The sequence below is a fragment of the Penicillium pulvis genome (assembly GCF_028828015.1).
Source record: "Penicillium pulvis strain IBT 33274 chromosome Unknown contig_1_segment0_segment0, whole genome shotgun sequence".
Classification (NCBI taxonomy): Eukaryota; Fungi; Ascomycota; class Eurotiomycetes; order Eurotiales; family Aspergillaceae; genus Penicillium; species Penicillium pulvis.
In genome coordinates this window covers 2838620-2853737 of record NW_026643074.1, presented here as the reverse complement: position 1 = coordinate 2853737, position 15118 = coordinate 2838620, and the positions used below count along the sequence as shown (strand labels likewise).

At 49.2% G+C, this 15118-nt stretch overlaps 7 protein-coding genes across 7 annotated transcripts; 5 read left to right on the top strand and 2 right to left on the bottom strand.

Annotated features, from left to right (window-relative positions):
* Positions 1-975: 975 nt before the first annotated feature.
* Positions 976-2347, top strand: N7503_004020 (putative integral membrane protein Pth11-like; the record flags this gene model as incomplete). The annotated part of the gene is made up of 6 exons (XM_057063567.1): positions 976-1111; positions 1161-1180; positions 1232-1268; positions 1322-1389; positions 1445-1815; positions 1864-2347. 6 exons carry the CDS (start codon positions 976-978, stop codon positions 2345-2347), a joined length of 1116 nt encoding a protein of 371 aa, XP_056924482.1.
* A 1366-nt stretch (positions 2348-3713) lies between these two features.
* Positions 3714-6152, top strand: N7503_004019 (putative succinyl-CoA synthetase subunit alpha; the record flags this gene model as incomplete). Its single annotated transcript, XM_057063566.1, has 9 exons — positions 3714-3867; positions 3922-4043; positions 4102-4245; positions 4299-4681; positions 4732-4942; positions 4989-5587; positions 5635-5666; positions 5718-6010; positions 6069-6152. 9 exons carry the CDS (start codon positions 3714-3716, stop codon positions 6150-6152), a joined length of 2022 nt encoding a protein of 673 aa, XP_056924481.1.
* Positions 6153-6638: 486 nt separating this feature from the next.
* Positions 6639-7214, top strand: N7503_004018 (uncharacterized protein; the record flags this gene model as incomplete). Its single annotated transcript, XM_057063565.1, has 1 exon — positions 6639-7214. The coding sequence occupies one exon, from the start codon at positions 6639-6641 to the stop codon at positions 7212-7214; it is 576 nt and encodes a 191-aa protein (XP_056924480.1).
* Positions 7215-7728: 514 nt separating this feature from the next.
* N7503_004017 (SUMO family protein SMT3) lies at positions 7729-8062 on the bottom strand (the record flags this gene model as incomplete). The annotated part of the gene is made up of 2 exons (XM_057063564.1): positions 7729-7788; positions 7853-8062. The coding sequence occupies 2 exons, from the start codon at positions 8060-8062 to the stop codon at positions 7729-7731; spliced, it is 270 nt and encodes an 89-aa protein (XP_056924479.1).
* A 391-nt stretch (positions 8063-8453) lies between these two features.
* On the top strand, positions 8454-8869 carry N7503_004016 (uncharacterized protein; the record flags this gene model as incomplete). Its single annotated transcript, XM_057063563.1, has 4 exons — positions 8454-8456; positions 8512-8562; positions 8615-8627; positions 8682-8869. The coding sequence occupies 4 exons, from the start codon at positions 8454-8456 to the stop codon at positions 8867-8869; spliced, it is 255 nt and encodes an 84-aa protein (XP_056924478.1).
* Positions 8870-9256: 387 nt separating this feature from the next.
* Positions 9257-12645, top strand: N7503_004015 (nucleoporin Nup84/Nup107 family protein; the record flags this gene model as incomplete). Its single annotated transcript, XM_057063562.1, has 6 exons — positions 9257-9298; positions 9353-9608; positions 9684-11708; positions 11758-12073; positions 12123-12247; positions 12299-12645. 6 exons carry the CDS (start codon positions 9257-9259, stop codon positions 12643-12645), a joined length of 3111 nt encoding a protein of 1036 aa, XP_056924477.1.
* Positions 12646-12932: 287 nt separating this feature from the next.
* N7503_004014 (putative urea hydro-lyase/cyanamide hydratase) lies at positions 12933-14058 on the bottom strand (the record flags this gene model as incomplete). Its single annotated transcript, XM_057063561.1, has 2 exons — positions 12933-13141; positions 13518-14058. The coding sequence occupies 2 exons, from the start codon at positions 14056-14058 to the stop codon at positions 12933-12935; spliced, it is 750 nt and encodes a 249-aa protein (XP_056924476.1).
* Between the last annotated feature and the right edge of the window lie 1060 nt (positions 14059-15118).

Genomic DNA, 15118 nt, shown 5'->3' with positions numbered 1-15118 from the left:
CCCCTCATTAAATCCTTGTTTTGGTGTTAAGGTTTACGTCAAATGGACAAGAAGGTTATGCGCCACATTTTGGCGTAACTAAGATTTAAACTCGGGCGGCGTGCCGTCAAGCAAATCTTGATTAACGAGCTAACTAGGATGTTGAAACAAAAGTACGGTTCTACCGATTATGATCTTCCGGCTGGCTAGAACTCGAATTTACAGAAACAAATACTACTTTCCTGTTTAGTAAAATTATCCGAAAGCTCTGTCCCCATTCTATATTTGGGGCCGCCACAGACGATCAGATGAGATGGTATCGAGATCGATGAACATTTACCTAGATGCCTACAATTGAAGCTTTCGTTTCGTGTTTGCCGACCTTCGTTATTATACCTGGAGCCGAAAAAGTCTGATCGACAGGATATGAGACGTTGAGCATCCCTGCAAGCTCCACCTGAACCAAATTTTCTACTCGTGTCAACAATCCTGATGCTGCTAGCTATGTGGATCCCACGTTTGTACCGGCACGGACTCAATCACTCCCTGAACGAATCATGACTCCACAAGTTCTCCAAAATTGGAGCCGATACTTGGAGGCTGTCCTTGCCGAGGCCTAGAAGTTTTGAGTACTTTTGTGACATTTCTCTACTTCCGGTAGGTCCTCGAAAATCCCTCCTCTTTGCCCTGCAGCAATGTGATAGAGGTGGATCAGTCTTCACTAGGAAGATGCGCCATGATCCTACGAGATCGGCCAGACTTTTCCTCATTTTTTCTTTGGTTCTAGGGGACGTGCATGTGCAGGCCTTGTGATAAGTGGACAGGTTCACGGTCTACATGTTCTGTTTTGTTTTTCTTCCTTTGGTGTTATTACAGCTTCTTCTTTTTTGTTCCGGTGATAATCCACAAGGTCTTGCGTATAACATATTCATGCCTTGATCTGGCTATCCGATCTATTCTTACTGGTTTCCTGACACATTCACTCTTTTTTATACCATGGCAGGCGACCATGGTTCGCAAGCCCATGTGGTCATGGGCATTTGTCTTGCGTTTGCGATCTTGACATTTCTGGTTTTGGCTCTGAGACTCTTTGCTCGTGTCTATGTACTCGGCAATATGGGTGTTGATGACTGTGAGTGCGCATGATGGATACTGTGAGAAAACATGCTAATGCTTCCAAGATCTCATCATCGGAGCTGCTGTAAGGAACAAAATCATCCACAAGTCTCGACTAACTAACAAAGATGAATAGCTTCTCGCTTGGGCATTTATTGGAGCCACAATCGCAGGTAAGGGAGCTAATCCCACCATGGTCTTCATCCAGTCTAACGAGCATGTATAGCTGTCAAGAATGGCCTGGGTTCACACATCGGAAACGTTGACCCAAGTTTACTCCTCAACTACTCCTTTGTAAGGCTTCCCGATCTAGATGTATACATCATGGATTATCTACTAACTCACTCAGGCGGTTTGGTTGAGTTCCATGTTTTATCTGGCTTGCCTCGGGTTCATCAAAACATCGGTCTTATTGTTCTATACTCGACTCGGAGACCGCTACCTCACTCGCATGTCCTGGATCATGATAGGCGTCATAATTTGCCAGGCTGGCTCGTTTGTCCTAGTTGCAGCCTTCCAATGTTCACCAGTCAGCAAGGCCTGGACGGGCACTGGCGATGGAACATGCGTCAACATCAACATTTTTTATCTTTGTAATGCCGCTTTGAACATCCTGACCGATCTTTTGACCTACACCTTACCCGTGCGCGTCATCTTCAAGCTCCAGATGCCCCAAAAGCAGAAGATTGCGCTCGGTTTCATTCTCTGCTTGGGTCTCTTGTACGTGAATCAGTCTCTCCCAGCACCTTCCCTTCTAACAACCTCCAGTGCCTGCGTCTCCTCTATCATTCGAATCACCTACATCCCCGCCATGCTCAGCTCCGCCGACTATACCTACGCAATCAGCGGTGCCATGTACTGGTCCGTCATTGAGTCCAATGTCGGAATCCTCGCCGCCTCAATCCCATCCTTCAAGGCCATCGCCTCCCGCTTCCTGCCCCGTTTCATCGGCGAGTACAGCAGTGGGCGCAAATACGGTCCCTGGTCGGGTAACACCGATGCCAGGAAATACGGATCTGGGTTCACCAAGGTGACGGATCCGAACCAGATTACCATGGGCACGATGAACCAGGATGATATCGCGATGGGTACGCAGATCGGGGCTGGGGACCGGGATAATTCGAGCGAAGACCGCATTATCATTCCCGATGGGAAGATCTTCACTCAAACGGAGATTGAGACGACTGTTGAGACTTCCAATGACTTCGATTCGGCCCTTGAGCGGGCTCACCGGTCGAAGCGAGGGTATTGATAAATTTTCCCTCCTTTCCTTTTCTTGTTTATATAAAAGCCTGGGCTATTGCTCAGCAATGAATGATCATGTTTCTTCGGACTATGGGTCTATCGATTAATAGCAAAAATGAAATTTGCCACATCCAACGTAAAACGCCGACAAAGCCTAAGATTGACGATTTAGGTAAATACCACTATGATCCTAGTTAATCATATATCGAAATTCTGACCATGATTACAAAGGGGTGCAAGGGGAACCCGATGCGAGAGAGTGTTTCAAGGGCTCATGGAGGGATTCATTTACTATGAGCATGCGCGAGAAATTGAGTACCGCGGACAGCGTACTCGATGGCTGATTTTCATTGTCCGCTTCGAGAACGAAAAGGGCACCAGTACTATAAACAGTAAAAACATCCCGACCCATGTTTCAGAAAACTGACTATTGTGAACGAAATGGATGATTCCTTTACAGATCTGAAGAATCTTGGCGTGTTAAGATATGAGTTGCATCATGCCGGTTCTTGGAAGTGCTGGATCGTGTCTTAGAAGACGCAGTGTTTTCCCCCGGCCAATTTTTAATAGGCGACTGCCCTGGGCTATGGTAGAGTGGCCGATTGATCTCTCAAGCTTACACATGTAATTTTAAGTTCCAGAAAAGGCCATCATAACGCGTACATCACTAAAGCTCGCTAGGGACACCGTGAAAAAAATCAAGAAATATGAGGACCCATTCACGTTGTTTTTCTCTAGAGTAATGTTGACAGACACAGAATGTACAAAAGGATAGAAAAACATGCAGTCCAGAAGTTCCAACATGAACTTTCAACATAGCGGGTGCCAGTAGGCAGCATACAACAGACACAGTAACAAGGAGAAAGCAAACTGGGTGTGGTTGTTGTGACTCGGTCCACGCTGAATTTGTCCTGACAAGCAATTTGACTTTAGCTGCGTTACGCCTAGAAAGTGTATCATTTCAAGTGATTCTCTTAGTTCAATATCGATGTCGTCGTCTTGGCACTGGGAACAATGACATAGTCAACAGCTGAAGTCGAGCCAGACAGGACCACAGCCTAATAGTGCAACATTTTTAATCACCACATTCATCACATTGGGTATTATTCAGTTACATAAAGTTGTGTAAACCAACTAAATCTATGCATTTAGTTCGTCCTTTATACTTTTATGCCTGAATTGACAGGCATACACGGAGTCCTCGGTGCGGGGAAGCTCCGAGACCGGATATAGCCGACTTGGAGATCAAGAAGCCGACTTAACAATCCACCTTCGAGACCGGAAGCTCTGGGAACAGGCATATAAATCAGCAAACTATCAATTGGCTGAAACAACTAGCCACTGCGTTGATCCCGCAGGAAATAATTTCAACAATGCCTCTATATCCCTTGCCAAGACGCGTGCCCCAGACGGGGCTGCGCTGGGCCCGGAGCTTTTCGACATCCCCGCGCCACTCTAATTATGCAGATACCCTTCCTAACCTCAAGATTGGAGCTCATACGAGAGTCTTGTTCCAGGGTTTTACGGGTAAGTATTTCTAGGTTACGAAGTACCTTTTTCGCGTCGCTAACTTGCGCACAGGACGACAGGCGACTGCTAATGTCAAGGAGTCGCTGGAATGGGGCACTAAAATTGTGGGAGGTGTGAAGCCTGGAGTTGAAGGTGAACACCTGGGACTTCCGATCTTTCCCTCTGTCAAGGCGGTATGTGGCACAATTGGTCTTTTTTTAAATATGCAGTAGACTAATTGTGCTTGTCTAGGCTCAAGCAAGAGCAAAGCCTGATGCATCTGCGATCTATGTTCCGGGAAACCAGACTGCCAAGGCCATTGAAGAGGCAATTGAGGCAGAGATTCCATTAGTGGTGGCTGTAGCTGAACATGTTCCTATCCATGACATTCTCCGGGTAAGAGACTCTCGACGTTGACATCAGCAGACTTATTCTGACCACGATCGCAGATCCATTCAATGCTGCAAACGCAATCCAAGACTCGCCTTGTCGGCGCAAACTGCCCAGGTATTATATCGGCCATTGGCAAGTGTCGCATCGGTTTCCAGCCTTTGCCTTGTTTTGCTCCCGGTAATATCGGCATTGTTGCCAAGTCGGGCACTCTAAGCTATGAGACAGTCGCATCGACTACCCGTGCTGGACTCGGTCAGAGTCTCTGCATTAGCATGGGCGGTGATGTGCTAGCTGGTACCAACTTTGTGGACGCTCTCAAGATTTTCGAGCACGATACTGATACTGAGGGTATTATTCTTGTCGGTGAGATTGGCGGCACTGCTGAGATGGATGCTGCGGAGTGGATCAAGGACTACCGACAGCGGACTACCAACCCCAAGTAAGTCTCTTATCTTTGTGCTCCGCACGCTCCTTGCTAACCCTCACTAGGCCCATTATGGCCCTCGTTGGTGGCTTAGAAGCACCTCCCGGTCGCATCATGGGACACGCAGGCGCCTGGTGTGCACCTGGAGAGCCGGATGCACAAACTAAGTACCAAGCACTTGAACGTGCTGGTGCTGTCATGGTCAATCACCCCGAGAAGTTTGGCGAGGGGATGAAGACCCTCTTGGGTACTGGCGTGAGCAGGCCCGGCACACAAGTAAGTAACTTACTCGGTAATAACAGGACTATGCTAATCTCTACAGTCCTTTTCGGCCGCAGGGGCTCAACGGCGCGGTTTCCACACAATGAGACGTGTCAGCCCGATCTCGAGGCCGGCTCAGCAAAAGCGCGACCTCTACATCAAGCAGTTTCAGGCATTTGATATCCTAAAGCAAAAATCCATTCCTGTTAGCGAGCAGACATCGCCCTCTGATATGTCTATCTCCATCTCGGTTGACCGTACTTCTTTGTCGCCGTGCATCGTCGCTTCGCCCGACGCAGAGTTCAACCCTACGCAGTCTCGCAAGTTTCCATTCAGCTACACTGAGACCAACTTGGAAAACAGTTCCCTTGTCTCCGCCGTGGCTTCATACGTTGGCCTTCCCGAATCATCACACGACAAGCTCGCAAGCTTAGTTCAGGCCCTGTGGAGCATCTTCAAGGAGAAAGAGGCCTTTTTATTAGAGACTCGGGTTGGAGCCTCCGCCAATGGAAGCTTGGAAGTGCGTGATGCACGGTTTGGATTCGATGATGCCGCATACCGTAGCTCAGGGCGCCAGGAAGAGATTCACTCTTTGCGGAACACTGCTGAGGAAGTCGCCGAGGAGATTGAAGCCGAGAAAGACGGAATTGTCTATGTCAAGTGGGTCTTGCCGGACTTTGACACGGAATAATGCTAACAATAGATAGGCTGGAAGGAGAAGGTAGCATTGGCACACTCGGTATGCTTATCTTACCATCCAGGCTCTGACTTCAGCTAACAAGATTGGTAGTGAACGGGGCAGGGCTTGCTATGAATACAGTCGATGCACTCAGTATTCACGGAGGTCACTGTGCCAACTTCCTTGACACTGGTGGCAAGGCTACTTCTGAGACGGTCAAGTCGTCTTTCCGAATTATTTGTTCCGACCCCCGCGTCAATGCAATTTTCGTCAACATCTTCGGTGGCTTGACACGTTGCGACATGATCGCCGAGGGAATCATCCTAGCATTCCGGGACTTGAACATGCAAGTGCCTGTTGTGGTGCGGTTACGTGGAACGAACGAGGAGCTTGGGCAAAAGATGGTATGTCATCCTGACGAAGATTTCACGTCAACGCTTCATTTGACTAATGCTGTTGCAGATTGCCGAGAGTGGGCTTCCTCTTCATGCTTTTGATGGCTTTGAAGAGGCCGCGAAAAAAGCTATCGCTCTTGCTCGGAAATAAATGGGCTTTGGTAAGTGAACAATGTACAGTCCAACGTGTTTTGGAGAATATATATAGATGGCTTTTTTAGAGTTACGGAGTATGTAGATCAGATACTCGATAGAATCGGCAATGCGTCACGAGCCCTTAGCCGAGGCAGTCCCGTGAATATACATCAGACCGCCAGTGTTTCAAGTGTTTGAACCTAAACCCATAAACAAAATCCTGCTTTAGGCCTCGGGGGGCCCATGTGATGCCTCCCGCTTCAGGCAGAATTGCCCGTGTTGGTCTAGCCCCAACACTTCTCCACGATTGACCAAGGTTGCGCTAGTGGCTCTGACGCCATCACCTATAATCTTCTTTACAGAACACAATTTCTTCTTTTGTTCCCCCCCCACTATATATAGATTTGACTCTATATATATACAAGTCCACTGTCGACCTCACGCATAACTTCGGTTTTGCACAATTCCAGCTCAATCCGCTCCGGCCCATCTCAACCCCACCATGTCTGATCCGCGTACCGAGCTGGAGCACACACTTCGCGATCTATCGATTGGCGAAAAGGGACCGGTGCAGGATATCTCACGACCTACGGTGAAAGGCCTTTCTACGGGCTCAGCTACATCTACCCCAAAGCCAAAGCCAGCAAAGAAAGCTAAAGAGGTCGTCGCGGATTCCTGGGAAGATGAGGTTGATCTCTCGGATGAGGAGCCTGTTTCTGCAACATCATCCTCCCTCCTTTCGCCTACAATAAGTGCGGAAGGCCCGCTTGATCCCCCGCCCACACCTATCTCGCCACAAACTTCACAACCTTGGGGTGCTGCGAGGGCGGGTTCTCCCGCTGGTGGTTGGGAGGGCAGTTCTGGTCCAGCCAAGCGTCCCGAGAAGCAGACTGCCGTTGCTGGAAGGCTGATTGCTGGTGCACTGGGGATTCGGGCGCCTAAGCGTACGGAGGAGCAGCGCGCTTATGATCGGGCGGTGAAGGAGCAGGAGATCAAGAGGCGGAATCGCGAGCGTGAGGAGGCAGCCAAGGCCAAAGAGGATGAGGAGAAGGTGAAGGCATCTGTTTGGACAGACTAGTTCGTTACAACCCTTACTCGCGTTTCTTTATTTCATTGACTTTTGGGGTTTTGTGTCCTATGCATATTGAATTGTATATATGTGATCTACATGGCGCTGGAGCCAGCTTCAGATGATTATGGGCGGCGGGTGATTTGTTTTTTTTTTTGAACATGTTAATCTAAAGCTGGAGCGGATTATCAGCTAAGATGAACTTAACGAGGAAAGTCTCAAGGGAGCATAGGTATTGCTGCAAAGTACAGCGGCTATTATCTCCAACATATGGAATAAGTGCTTATTTAGAAACCGTAAGATCGTCCCATAATATGTAGCGCATCCCAATCACCGGATGTTTCTGAAATTCGTTGAATCGTTAACCCACAACATTAAGAAGTCTTTGCGATGAACTCTTCACATCCTCGCCACTCAAGCTAGCGTCCATCTCATATGCTCGGGGGTATGTGAACAAAGCGCCACAATAGCAAGGAAGTTCATCCGAAGGGCTTCTCGAGAATATGGCATGGATATTATTTCCTTAACAGCCTCCAATCTGCTCCTGATGCACCTCTAGGGTGTCACCATCGGCCATGTCAAGCTATATTGCAGTACATTGTCAGAATATCTTGTCCACGATTTCAGTGTTGGGAGAGGGCACGTACGCCATCAGGAGTGTCGTCGGGACGCACACGGGTGCCGTCGAACAGGAACCGCACAGTCGCTATCTGCTTTCCTTGGCGATCACAGAAAGCGTCCATCAACTTCTTCAATGGAGTCGACCGCTTGATTTTAAAGAACACTTCGTTGTTGTTGTCCGTGACCTTGATGTTGAGATGCTCGACTGGAGCAGCGGCCTGCTCGCCTTCAGACATGGTGAGGATAACGAGGTGGTTGCTGGGTGGCTGTCAGAGAAATGAATCGCAACAGAGCAGGCGCGGGGTGCTTACTCGGGAGTTGAAAGTAAGATGAATGTGATTGGCGAATTCGTGATCTGGTTCTATGAGATATGTTAGGTTTGGGCGACGGCAATGCGGGGGCAGTTCTACCTACAAGAACACGAGAATTGTAAGGGTTAGAGAGGAAAGGAAAGGGAAGTGGATGAGTGGAAGAGGCAAGAGAGAGATATCAACGGCAGAAACTCGCCCCTCGTAGGCGGTGAATCTACTTTGCGTCACACCTGTTGAAACCCGCTTTCGATGGGCTTCCGTCCACGTTTTTGTTACTTGTTTGCCCGGAAAACAAGCCTGGAAGAAAGAATTGCAAATGGTAGGAATCATCAAGATCACCAATGAAATGTTCATGGACTAACACCTTCATGCAGGGGGATTTAAAGCAAGACTTGTCGCACGATACGCCGTGTCATCCGCGAGCTGTATGCTTCTCCTCCTTCAGATAGTCACAGGACTTCATGCTGACCCTTCTAGTGTGCCATACAAAGTATACACATTTCCAGGGATATAACTTGAGCTTTCCACATACTAACGGAGCCAGATTGTCTGAACAAGAATTCCTGGCAGGAGGAAAAATGTCAGGCCCAGATCGACGCCCTCTACGAATGTTGCAACGCTTTTTACCAGGAGCGAGGCGACCAGGCTTCAGTAGTGAGCTGCCCTAAAGCGAACCTACTACGGTTGAAGATGAGACAACGGGCACAAGCAGCAGATAAGGAGCAGAAATAGAATTTTTGAGAATTTTGTTTGATTTTTCCGCAATGTAAATAAGATGGCATTGGTATGTACCAGCCCCTTCCAAGCTAAGCTCCCATTCAGAGGGAACTAGACTATTTGTAAGGACTGAGTTCCTCTAAGACAATCTTGAGCACGCAGAGAGGCCTCAAGGACCTGAACAAACATTGAATGAATTCGTTCCGAGACTCTAATGAAAGCCTATAGACATTTGTGGAAAAAAAAAAAAAAAGAGAAAGAGAAAAAAAAATTGTGCTCCTTAAATAGTAGATCCCGTGCCGACCAAGCTAAACTACTTTGGGACGAACGCGCCCTCAGCCAAAAGAGACAAACATGAATGCTTCCCTTTTCTCTTCCATCAACAACAGGAGCTAACACATCATGGCTCCCCTCACAAGGTCTTCGCGTACCTTACGGTCGCAGGTTGGTTTTACTTCAGTTCACTCTCCAATTTCTTCCCACTGACTCCCTGACCAGGTTCCGCCTGCGCCTAAGACATCAGAAATTATCAATATTGACGAGGACGACGACGAGCGCATGGAGGAAGACGACATCTCTGAAAACGAAGAGGAGCTAGAAGACGGGACTGAGGAAGAAACGGAAGAGGATGAGATGGACGAGATGGATGAGGAGATGGACGTTACCAATGGCGATATTTCCGAGACTGGATCCGCCTTCCCAGTTTTGGAACCCAGTCTGAAGTCAATGATGGGTTTGACAAGCAGAGCTCAGGGTATGTTATGTCCAGCTTCTTTGTTCCTCCGTTTTGCTTTGCTGCTTGAAAAGATCCTTTTAGCTCATTGATTAGATTCGCCTCAGCTGTTCACTGCTGCTGGCGCACAGGAAGCTCTCCACCCACTCCGCCGCACTGCCGACCGTGTCACTCGCCAAATCGAGGCCTATGCTGACAAGCTGGATCAATTCAAGCGAAAGAACTCAACAGACGAGTTCCAGAGCATTCAAGCTGCTTACAAGCTAGTTGAGAGCTACCGGGACCTCGCACAAAATGGAATCCAGGACCTAGTGAAACAGCAAACCCTCAAGCGCGCAAAGACCGGATTCCGACAGAGCAATGGGACCGATGCAAAGGACGACGAGGATGTGATGCGCTTACAGTACGAGGCTGATACCTGGCGCCTGCTTCTTAATCTCATCAGTATCGACGACCCGGCCAGTCGCGCCAGCTTCAAGGAAGGGCAACAAACTGCATTCCAGAACCTTCACCGATACTCGTCAGATCGTGAAATTTGGGAGGAATTCCTTGCTGCCGATGGGTATGCTCTGGAATGTGTTCTGGCGATGAGATGGCTGGAGGAGACGGCGAAGACAGGACCCCAGGATTTGGATGTTCTGATCGCCGACATGGAAGCGCAAGCGGAAAGAGGCCAGGGTCTGTGGGCTCATGGATGGCTGTTCACTAAGGAAGCCATCAAGGGACACAAGCGACTGCGTGCATGGCCGCAGCCATTGGAGCCAAATGACCCCAGCGTCTCACGCTCTCTGTTAAGCAACGACCGGCAACGACCATTAGTGACGCAGCTAGATCCAGATGCCCTTACCCGACAGAAGCATGACCTACAACCCCAGGACGAGTTCTTCGAGCGAGCTACATGGATGACTTGCTGGAAGATGCTGAGGCAGGGCGAGAACTGGACCAAGATCCGAGAATGGGCACAGGGCCGCCTCGAGAGCTGGAGGGCTGTCAGTCTTTGCGGTTCTAGTGTCGATCCACATACTGCCAAAACCCGGACACCCCTCGACGATGGGATGACACGATTGATGAACAGCCACTCCCACGACTCATGGCGCGCCGCTTGCTCTGCTCTGACACGCAACTCTGACACAGATGAGTTCCAGCGGGCCGTATACGCTCTGCTCTGTGGTGAATCTGAGCCCGCCACCACGGCCTGCAGCACCTGGGACGATTTCCTTTACGTGTACTTCAACCGGATTGTGCTTTCACGCTACCGTGGTTTCTGCAACCAATTCAAGCACAAGCTCAGCCATTCTCCTACATCCCCTGTCACATTCAAGCCCGAGCCAGCTGGCCATGCCGATCTGCAGAAGTTCATCGAATACCTGCGAGGCAATGAGCGGGTCGGTTCTGAGTCGCGCAATCCCTTCCGCAATCTCCAGGCTGCAATTCTCAGCAAGGGCTATGATTCCTACTTTTCATTATTTGCAAAGGCTGTCTCTCAAGTTAATATCAAGCACTATGGGACATCTTCTATTGTCCCTGTCGTGAATGGCTTACCAGTGGATGAATCGTTCCTCATCGCCGCAGATGATGACGAGGCCTTGAAAATGGCCGCGCACGTTTATCTTGTTGTGAAATCCATTGGTTATGCTCCTATCGACACCCAATTTTATGAGACTGCTTCCGTTATGGTGGCAGGATACCTTTCCAACCTGGAAGAGAGGGGCCTATACGACCTTATCCCACTTTATGCATCTCTTCTTCCGACCGACATGTGTCACAGTGTGTTCTCAAGGATTTTGATTGAGATCACCGACCCGCAAGATAGAAAGCAACAAATCCGGCATATGCAAAAGCATGGTATTGATGTCGCAGCTGTTCTCGACGCTCAATGGTCATGGCTTAGCGCTGGCGTTTCATCAATTGAACATTCCAGTAGTGTCACTGGATACTCCCGGGTGGTGCGGCGACCGGACGGTACCCGAGTACTGGTGCCCCCAAAGAAGGACTTGATCGGTACTTCCATGGCAGATGAAGATGAGAAGATGATTCGCAGTCTGGAGTGGCTTCGCTCAGCTGGTGGCCAGTGGGATAAGATCTGCAAGCTTGGAGCTTGGCTCTACCGCAAGTTCTTTGGTAGGTTTCTGCTTCTCATCTTTCCTTGCCTATATGCTAACATTTGTAGTTGCTGGTAAACTTGCTGCCGCTCGTGAGTTGAGCCATCGGATGAATTTGTCCAAAGTGTCACAGGAATCCTTTGGCTTGGACATCTTTGAATTCCCTACTCTTGAACACCTGACGCCCGTCGATTCTACGCCTTCTAGCCCATCGAAGTCCAAGAGGAATAGCCTTCACCGTCGGAGCCTCTCTAGCAGCAATGGTATCTTGAATAACGACAGCGGTGCTTACCAAAAAGCCACTCGGATGTACAATCTTGAAACCCTGGCCCTTGGATTCGATGCTCTGGAACAGTTCGCTCTTGCCTACGACCAAATCTCAAAGTAAGTATTTCCCGTTCAAATTTAGCAACAATATCTAACGACATTTCAGGACCAAGCGTCGGAGAGATTCCGGTGCGGTCAAGGATTCTCTGCAGGATCTAGCGGCCTTGCTAGAGGAAGTGGAGACAAATGTGGGCTTGGTCGTAGAGGAGTGGCTTGTCAAAGCTACTGATGGTCGGTCTTTTCCTCCAGTCAAAACTTGTGTCCTTGCTAATATCATCACAGCCGAAGAGGAAAGCGATTATGAATACATTCGCCAGACCTATCTTCCTGATTTGATTCTTGATTACCATAACGCTCTCTACTACGCCAGTCATTCTCTTGAAAAGCCATTCCTGCTTACACAGTGCATGACGGTGTCAATTTGGGTCGCTAGCACCCCGCACCTGACTCGCAGCTTCACCAAATCGAAGCGTATGGCTGAGCTTATGGACGCCTTGGCTTTGTCCAGCAAGGCTATGGTGCTCACCGACCCGAAGGACGACCGTGTCTATGACAATGGGCAGACATTGGGCATCTGGCGCGTGAGTGGGCCTGAGAACGATGAGGCTGTGTTCGAGCCACGCAAGTGAAATGCGTGACAGTAATCATGTGTGTACATTAGCAGGTGCCCAGGTGGCAAGCAAGGGACGAATTCCAAGCCCGGACAAGGAACTGAGTGGGCAAGATTTATTCACGTATGGGATTTAGAGATTACAATGCATCAAACACTGCAATTTCATAAACATTAAGCTCATTCATATTTCTGTCGTAGTGCTTTTGTTATGAGTTATGTGACTCGTTCATTATTAATTATCGGCTTAATCCCGTTTACTCCGAAGATCGTCGCCAAGTTGTGATGTTGCCAATCTGCATCAAATCACTCATATGGCTCCATCAAGGTATTTCCCAACACTTTCGCAGGGAAAGCCTCCTCCCCTAGTGCGGTCGTGTGCGCCCACGGCTTCAACCCGTTCTCCCGATGGATTGTCGCGGCGAAACACCCGCTCCAGTGGTGGCGCGGGAAGTGCGCACAAACGTCCTTGATGGTATCCGGATGGACAAGATCGGCATATGAACCGGTGTTATCTAAGAGCCGAAGGGAAAAAAAGATGATCAGTCAACAAATCCACTCTAGCAGCAAGAAAAACTCTAATGACCGGGTGATAAGGAAAAAGTCGAAGAGATAAAAAGTGTAGAAAAGACATGTCGGCCACGCTAGGACTCATGACATATGACATGACGCATCATCTAGGTAACGAATCCACCTAGCGCTGCAACATCATGGAACCATTCATCGGCTAACAAGTTCTAGTGCAGATATTTTACCCGCTTTCATGGCCCGAATAGGGAAAGCAAAAGACCAAGAAAACACCAAGAGTGGCAGTGCAGTACTACTCTGTCCCTGCCGACTCCATCGGCAATGATAGCGGTAGCGGATAGCGGTTAGGTTTCCGTCACTCACCGAAGATTGTCGCCAGCTGCAGAAGCTGTCCAACCGCTGTAATCTTTCCAACCTCGCACAGGTCCTGATGCCGGATGATAGCCTCCGCCACAGACTCCGCCTGCTCTCGCGGCGCGGCGGACCCACTAGTACCACCTTCACTATCTTGCAGTAGCCGTAGCGCCAGGAACCCGCCAAAGAACTCAAAGCTCAGATGGGTGGCGTGAAGGTTAGTATCCGTTGTGCCGATGTCGTGCAGAACGCAGGCGAGGAAGTATGTCTCGTCCGAAAAGGCCCAGTCTTCGAAAGCGAGGCGGTGCTTCTTGATGGCGAGGCCGTAGTGGTATACGCGGAGCGAGTGATTGTACGTTGGCTCGGCAAGGTGGGTTTTTGCGTATTCGTTGATGCGTTGCGCTAGAGCCGTGGTGGGGATGGGGGTCTCGCTGATGGGGATTGGGGGTGGGTTGGCGTGGAGACGTGGGTATGCTGGCGTTGAGGTTAGAAGAGCCGTGGCCGAAGCCGGGACCGCTGTGAAGCCATATTCCTTGATTGGGTTGGTCATTTTGAGCCTGTTCTAAGATTGACGGTGAGCCCTCCTGGATGTGGATGTGATGATGGATGACAGTTCCTAGCTTTGAGTTTTTTGAGGCAATTTATATCCGGAGTATTCCCTATGTGCTTACGGTCTATGAGTCAATCCATATTGGGGTATATTGGGGTATTTGAGACATAATGCAAGTAGTACAGTCAGATATGGAGCTTCTCAAGGTTCTACTAGGTGTTAAAATCGCGGTTTCCAGTATCACGTCAGTAGATTTATTGCAAGGGCTGTTGAGTATGCCCTTACTGGGGTATATTAACCGATATATTGCTTGAATTTCTCCGGCTGGACCCACGGTATTAGCTAGGTATGAAGGGAGTGATAATAACATGATGGATATTGCATATAATTTAGGTTAATCACACACAAGTCCCTGTAGATGCCTCGTTTTAAGCTCGAACTGGGTATCTAAGTGGAATAAACTTCATGAATGCCAAGTGGATCCAATGCGCTACATCTTTGAGACGTCATTCCCCAACCAACGGTCGAGAAAAGTTCGAGAGGATGGGGAAACATTATAACCGCGGCCCCCTATTCGCCCCCCTTGGGCCTCCGCAGTCCCGATCCCGGTATTTCTTGGCGACTGAGGCAGTGCAAAATGGCGTATCGCCTCCCTTCGTGCTCCGCCGGGTTTCCGTCCATTGTCGGGCCCTGCTTCTTGATTGTGTTGATAATACCCTCATTGTTACCCTCGCTTTAGCGCCTAAGCGAACCTGTGTTCAGATCTTTTTATCTGTTGATATCTCAAAGATCATTCTCCCCACTGGGGCTGTGCTAGAAAAGTGGATCCAACCTGCAGAGCGGGTATAGGAAAACAAACCCAGACAATTATTGGCAAGAGGTCGAGACCCGTGTGGATCTAAGGGGCTTTTGGCTGTCTTTTGCTGTCAATTTGTGGCGTGGCGTGTAGGAGAGAAGTCTAAACTCTCTCTGCTTTCGGCCAGCGCACACCTCCTTTCTACCCTTCCCTCCCCCTGCGATTCGAATTTGTGACTTCATCACTCACCTCGATTTGCCCTTT